We start from the raw sequence: 7,465 nt of genomic DNA, 5'->3' as shown, positions 1-7,465 counted from the left end.
CCAAGTGCCAAGAAAAACTTTATTTTTACGATATTAATTTTAATTTGGCAGATAATTCATACATCATATTTTTCTAAAGATGAAAAATGGACAATAATTGTATGAATACTAATTCAGTATATAGCGACATTTAAAAAAATACTGTAAATATAGTAAAATTGAGTGTAAATGATAAACTTTTATCGTTGATAGATTCTTACGATTTATGACTAATAGATCAATATTTGCAACATCAGTGATAGATTTCTATAGTTGATAAAACTTCTATTATTGATAAATTTCAATCATAAATAGACTTTAACATATTTTGTTATATTTGTAATTTTTTAAAAAATATTACATTATAAAATATAGTATTTGTAACTATCTTTTTAATTTAATTTTGGAATTGGCTTAGCATCTTAAGCCGAAACATTTATTTGGGGTCAAGTATTGGCTTCCTATACCCTAATTCTATTTCAAACCCCATGGTTACTTCACACTCTTTCTTATCATAAACTATTTTTTCCAATTTAATTATCATACTAATTTTTCTAAATATTCTCTCTCTTAATTTTTTCATGCATTTTTTAATTTTATTATTATTAATATTAGAAGATAATTTTTAATGAAACTTCCCACTTTCTTGATTTTATTCAAATGAAGAGTTGTATATGACATAAGATGCCGTTTTCAAGAAAAAGTTCTGTACATGACAATATATTTTTTTTCATTTAACTTAACAATCATTTCCACTTTTCTTAAAATACAGTAAAAACTGTTTAAAATATTGCTCAACCAAAACATAGAAATCGAGAATATTAAAATAAATAAAATATAATATATAATTAAAATAAAATAAATAATAAATTAAGAAAACTAAGGAAATAAGAAATTCTCAAAAATTCCACAATCTCTTTGTTGGTAGGGAAATTTCAAAATCCAACAACCAAATGTCATTATTCACTACTACAAAAACACATTCTCTTGACGTTTTTAAATTGTCAAGAATTATTATTCTTAATGGTTTTAAAATCATCGTTGAAGTCAGTGTCAAGAAAGTTGAATTTCTTGACGGTTGCTAAAAACGTCAAAAATAGTGAACGTTGACAGTTTAAAACCGTTAAGAGTATGAGTATTCATGAAAGTTCAAAACCGTCAAGAGTATGAGTATTCATGACAATTTAAAACCGTCAAGAATATGAGTATTCATGACATTTAGTAACCGTAAAAAAATTGATTGTTTAAGACATTGAAAAACCGTCAAGAATATACTCTTTTATGACATTTTAAAAATGTCAAGAATGTACTTTTTTATGACATCTTAAAATTGTCAAGCATGTTCCGAATTTTTTTAAAATTGTAATTAAATTAAATTTTTGTTCCTGTATTGTGCTCTCATTGTTATGTATAATGGTCCAACAACAGTTTCATAAATATATATAAACGACGATATTCATCAAAAATAGTTTCAAAATCGAACATAAATATGCACGAGGACAATTCCAAAACTTTAACATATATTAACATTTTACCATATATGTATCAACATTTCGAAAACTTTACATATTTGTTCGATATTGTCATATACCATTACTTCTATCTACCCAACCTAATATGATAATTCCAAAATTACAAAACTAATCAAACTATGTTGTTCCAAAAATCAGAAGACTACAATTCTAGTTCAAGAAATACAAACTTAACTAAAGAAGCTTGAAACTCAATAACTTTGGATAAAACTTGGCTTCAAATAAACTTGCATTCGCATCCTCTATCTTCAATTCATGAGCTAAAATAAGTACCACCAACAGAAGAGCCAATCTACAAGAAGAAGATAACATTACAACAACAAAGTATGTTCAAAACTTATTTAGTCAGAGAAATCAACTAACAATTATTAAAAATAAGCTGATCATACTACACAAATAAAATCACAGTTTCTATTCTCCAACAACCATAATGAATTTAATGCCTAGAGTTTCTTCCTGGCCACCAGAATCATCAACATAGCTGATCATTAATACTTTACATTGTTTTTTAATAGACCAAACGGTGCCTGTCAGAAACTGACCATAAAAATAGTCCTTAATCCAAGACAAAGACAAATAAAATCTAAATTACCTTCACAACATTATTGATATTTGCATAAGGCAAGCAACTCTAACCTCTTTTCTATGCTTTGTATAGCATTCATGCATTGCAAATTTGCTTTTGTATATGCATTTCTTTTGTAATCCTGCATTAGACAATCACCAACTCAAGTAAATGAACAATTCTACAACATAGTTCGTACTAATTTATTAAGGCCCAAATTAAACATCAAAAGTAAAACAAGCTAAAGAAACATCCCAAGCAAATAGAGCATAAACATCAAAGGAACTGAAAATACAAAACATATAATTAAGAATTGAAGGTTGAAACTTACCCAACAATGGCGCAGAAGAACAAATAACAGAGGATTCAAAGAGAAGAAACAATTCAGTAAAATCAAACTTACCCAACAATGGTGCAAAACCCTACGGAAGAAACAACTCAGTAAAATCAAAGATTTATTCCCTTTACCACTTCCAAGATGAATAAGCAATATTACTTCCAAAGATGTATCTGAGCATTATTACTTCCCTTTACTACTGCCTCAAATAATAAAACTACAAACATGGTACACAAAAATAAATATAAAAAAAGAAAATACTAACCAACAAATAGGTAGTTAGCAAAACTGCGTGCAAACAACATCCTAAGGAAAATATCTGATATGCACCAACAGATTTCAGATTACAAGCACCCAGAGTCATTATTGATAATAGGAGAAAAGATCGGATGCAATTAGAACACTAGAAAAGACTTGGTCATTCAGATATGTAGAGGGCATACGAACAAGAGAAGCCCTGAAAACATAATGAACATGCACGCAAAAGCCATTGGAATTTTTATTTTATACCTCATATACAGAGAGATACTACTTTCAGAATTAGAATTGTCTAAATCTCAGTTGTATGATTCCCAAAGGAGAATATGTGCCTCCCATCCCTGGTCTTTCAAGTTATAAAACACAAGCCGATTAAGGATTCGTTTTTTTTTTAAGACTCCCTGTTGAAAAAACCATAAAGGAACATTTCTTGAGCCCTCACTTAGTTACCTTTGAAAATTAGGCCTATGAACACTCACTACACCTTTAAATTTTTTGGTTTATGATCTAGTTTCAACCAATGTTTTCAAAAACTGCCAAAATTTGAGATTTATAACATAATTACATTTTCCTCCTCTTTGCTCTGTTCTTCAATATGCTAAATGATTTGTATCTCAAGTGAAATGAAGGGAACATTACACACTGAAGCTGTCACCATCTACCCAGTTAGAATCATTCTGAAGCTGTCCCTTTTTATTCTCATTACTTGGAAGGAAAGAAACATCAAAGTTCAAACCAAATAAATTAGCAATAATTTATGCATAATACCAATGAATTAGCAATAATTTACTCCATAAAAAAATTGTTACATTGTGGAGACCAAAATTTAGCTAAACCAATGGCACAAGTTTAATTGTGCTGAAAAATCACTCACATTGGTCATTTGCACTAGGAGAAGAACACAAAAAATTAGAACAAAAGCACCTTATGAATTAACATTTGATTTTGGAGACATTTGATCAAACATCTTGCAAGCATAAACAAAAAACTTGTTACATTGTGGATACCAAATTTACCAAAAATGGAAAATCAAATGATAACCAATCAATAACTTAAAGAAACAATATAAACAGAATTTCGTACTACAGTAGTTTACTAGATGAGTACCTTCAGAAGCACATTCAAGATTGTATCACAAGGCAAGAAGATGGATCCATCATTGTCAATCCAGCCACCGTGCTTGTGAATCAAATTTATAAGGCATTTTACAACCTATGTGCAAACCCAAATGCTCATTGATTAAGAACTTCAATCTGGCAAAAGTAATAAATAAAAAGTTTCAGAGTTCACAACACCAACATGAGGAACCAAAATATACATGTGCCCAGACGTTCCAGTTATATTTTGAAGGAAAAGTATTAGTGTCATTAAGTTCAAATTTAAGAAGTTTCATGTACATTACACTTCAATTTAGTCAAAGTTGTTAATGCACACATTAAACGAAACATTGATAAGGTATGCCCACTTGATAAATCTTGGTTCGGTTAGTATGATGAGGATACTACATAAACATATCCTCATGACGTCAACAAAAAAGATCAAATAGAAACATATTAACCCGCCCCTTACACAAAAATCACCACATTGCAAAACCCACATTCCCAAATCAATCCAACAACAGAGCGAATCCAATTACACAGTAAAACACAAAAGAACCCAAAAGCAGAACAAACAACAAACAGTTGGTGGGCGTGAAACATAAAGACCTACTTCTTTCTTCATATCGGCCTTCCTCGACATTACAGTCGCGAACGTATGCGGGTGGAGTGTCTACATGAACGTGAACATCCATGCGCGGTGGAACGTCCATGGTGCGAGATCGTTAGGTGACGGGCCGTCTTAAGGGATCATTCGTGGTCGAGAAGGGGAGCATTCAAATCGGAGAAAATCAGGGAAGAGTTAAAACTTTTGGGAGAAAATAGATAGGGTTTTTTTAAAAGATTGGGAAACAAAGGGACATTTGGGGAAAAAAAATAGGAAAAAGTTTGTTTTTAGAAATTGGGGAAAAGTGATTTAAGAGTTTTTTTTTAATTTTTTTAATTAATAAAAATTTTAATATTTTTTTTTTTAATTATTTAGTAAATCTTGACGTTTTTAAAACGTCAAAGGAAAATACCTTAAAGAAATTTGAAAAATGACCCCCCTCCGCTTTTTCATAAAAATTCTTGACGTTTTAAAACATCAAGAATTTAATCGATATTACTTAACATTTTAAAACGTCAAGGATAAGTACATATCATTTGACGTTTTTAAAACGTCAAGGATAAGTGCATATCATTTGACGTTTAAAAAGCGTCAAGAATGTCGAATTTATAAAAATTCTTGACGTTTTAAAAATGTCAAGATTGTAATAGATAATACTTGACGGTTTTAAAACGTCAAGGAAAAATGCATATTACTTGATGTTTCAAAATCGTAAAGAAAGCTGAAAATTGACTAACCTCCGCCCTTTTGTAAAAGTTCTTGACGGTTTTTCTTCTAAATCACCCCTTTCTTGACGTTTTTGAAAAAACGTCAAGAAATTAAAATTACAACCGTCAAAAAAGACTCTTTTTTCTAGTAGTGATTTATAGGCAATTTGGCAAGCATTAAATAAAATTACATGGCCACTAAGGATTGATATTTTCCAAATACATGACAAATAAGTTGAATGTGAAGGAAAATGACATATGACAATGTAGTAGAATATAGAGGGAGTGACACTCACAATGTACACTACATATGACGGGATCTATTTTACAAGTATTTATAATAATCAACTTTTTAAAATTAATTATGATTGTTTCTATTTTAAACTAGATTTATAATAAATTATTTATTTTCTTAATTTTTACATATTCAAATTAGTCCATTTAAACTAAAAAGGGAAACTTTCATAAATATAACAAACCGGTGAAATATTTATGGTCAGTATAACAAACTCATAAAGTTAGCCTTTTCTTAAATATTCCAGATTTGCCCTTCCATCTTTCTTCCCATCTTCGTCTGTTATTGTCTTTCTTCTTCTTCTTTTTTTTTTTCTTTCATCTTCGTCTGTTCCATCATCTGTTTCTTTTATTCTTCTTTTTTTCCAAATTGTTATTTGGTTCATTGTGTATTATCTTTTTCAAACATTCTTATTTGGTTATCCAAGATCGTGTAATAAATATAAAAGACCGAAAAAACGACGATTTAGGTAGCCAAATCTAAATGATCGTGTACAAAAAAAATAGCCAAATCTAAACAATCTTGTACAAAGAATCTTAAAAAAAGCGTTTAGATTGGGGTAGCCAAATTTAAACGATCGTGTACAAGAAAAATAAACGATCATGTACGAAAAGAATCTTTAAAAAATCGTTTAGCCAATCTAAACGATCGTGTACCAAATCTTGAAAAAGAATCGTTTAGATTTGGCCAAATCTAAACGATCGTGTACCAAATCTTGAAAAAAAAAAATCATTTAGATTTGGGGTAGCAAAATCTTAATGATCTTGTACAGAGAATTTAAAAAATAAATTGTTTAGAATTGGCTACCCAAATCTAAACGACCGTGTAACAAAATCTAAACCATCATGTATCAAACAATAGCCAAATATAAACGATCGTGTACCAAATATATTACGCGTGTTGTTGGCGATGTAGTTGACGGGACGTTTTTGGTACTTTCTACGGTGGGCCTCTAGGCTTTTTTCATTTTCAGAATTGTTTTATAGAGTTTAAATATTTTGTTGTTTTGTTATATTCTTTAAAATACCCCAAATAAAAATCATAAGAAACGTGATTTTAATTTTAGTTTTGGTTATAAAATAATTCACAAACTCAACATTTGAACTACGCACTTCATTTTCCAGGATTCTCAAACTTGCATTTGAATATATACTTAAACAAACGTACCTTAAAGCACAATATTTTTAGGGGTGTTTGCAAAATTAGCAAAAGCTCTTATGCTAACAACACCTATGTCATTACATTTTCTAAATTGCAAAAGTAGCAAATTTAAAAGCGAATATCCCTTTGATATTCCTATAATATATCTAATTTCTTGTCATATTTGCAATATGCAAAAAAGATTGCTATGGACTGTTTTTTTTTTTTTTTTGTTATCTGATGCAATTTTCCTATTTTTAAATCCAAGTCACCTAAACCTCATGTAAATCCTATGCTTAACATTTCTAGATCTAGAGTTTCAAACTTGTGCGTCAAACACCACTTAAAGATGATTGTCTCTTTATAAATGTAATTTTAATTCATAGATATTTATAACCTACAAATAATGTAGAACGCTACAAGAAATTTGACCTTTAATGTCAATCAAAAACTAAAATTATATAGATGTAAAATGTCGGAAATGACTAGCCAACATGAAAAAAGATGTAAGTCTCTGATCGCGTACCGCCAACACAAGTAAGGCCCTGTGGTAGGGATGTTGTGCGAAGAGATTTTTGATAGTGAAACGAGTTTCGCAAAAGAAATGTGTGCAATTAAAAGTCCTTACGCGACGAGAGTCACAGCGCGAAGCAGCTAGGCAAATTGACCTACCTCATAAGGAAATAGTGATGTGATCATGATGGCAGTAGGATGACGAGTGATTGGACCTCACCGCCCAATCCAAACTCAAATAAGTGTTGGGTAGAGATGCATGGAATTTCGACATTGGGCCACTTCTCACTGCTGGTGGGAGGGTAATCATTCCATCATGGGTAAATTCACCAAAGAGATATAGAAATAGAGGAATTCAGACCGTTTGAAGATGATTTTACCTTGCGCTCGTTAAGAAAGAACTAGGAAAGTTTCCAAGTCCTCGAGACGCAGGAC

The 7,465-nt window shown here is 30.5% G+C and overlaps 1 protein-coding gene across 10 annotated transcripts; it reads right to left on the bottom strand.

Annotated features, from left to right (window-relative positions):
- Positions 1-1,469: 1,469 nt before the first annotated feature.
- LOC103502414 (uncharacterized) lies at positions 1,470-4,658 on the bottom strand. Of its 10 annotated transcripts, none has more exons than XR_007822415.1 (5): positions 4,382-4,629; positions 3,779-3,924; positions 2,480-2,498; positions 2,104-2,218; positions 1,470-1,803 (listed from the first exon to the last, which is right to left on the bottom strand). XR_007822415.1 is itself a non-coding variant. In XM_051087582.1 (5 exons), the coding sequence occupies exons 1-4, from the start codon at positions 4,409-4,411 to the stop codon at positions 2,106-2,108; spliced, it is 339 nt and encodes a 112-aa protein (XP_050943539.1). In that variant the 5' UTR covers positions 4,412-4,629; the 3' UTR covers positions 1,470-1,803; positions 2,104-2,105. The 10 variants fall into 10 exon arrangements, 6 of the variants coding, with proteins under 6 accessions (XP_050943539.1, XP_050943540.1, XP_050943545.1 ...); XM_051087582.1 differs by having other exon boundaries at positions 2,408-2,498; positions 3,779-3,883; XM_051087583.1 differs by having other exon boundaries at positions 2,148-2,218; positions 2,408-2,498; positions 3,779-3,883.
- Between the last annotated feature and the right edge of the window lie 2,807 nt (positions 4,659-7,465).

This window comes from Cucumis melo, chromosome 7 (assembly GCF_025177605.1).
Source record: "Cucumis melo cultivar AY chromosome 7, USDA_Cmelo_AY_1.0, whole genome shotgun sequence".
In the NCBI taxonomy this organism is placed as follows: Eukaryota; Viridiplantae; Streptophyta; class Magnoliopsida; order Cucurbitales; family Cucurbitaceae; genus Cucumis; species Cucumis melo.
Note: the sequence above shows the minus strand (reverse complement) of the source record. Positions and strands in the feature narration are given on the sequence as shown.

Coding starts and splice junctions, on each gene's coding strand:
- LOC103502414 (XM_051087582.1), bottom strand. CDS start 4,411: ATGTCGAGGAAGGCCGATATGAAGAAAGAA. Junction 3,884..4,381: donor AGGCCGATATGAAGAAAGAA/GTAGGTCTTTAT, acceptor GTTTGCACATAG/GTTGTAAAATGCCTTATAAA. Junction 2,499..3,778: donor TCTTGAATGTGCTTCTGAAG/GTACTCATCTAG, acceptor TTTCTTCCGTAG/GGTTTTGCACCATTGTTGGG.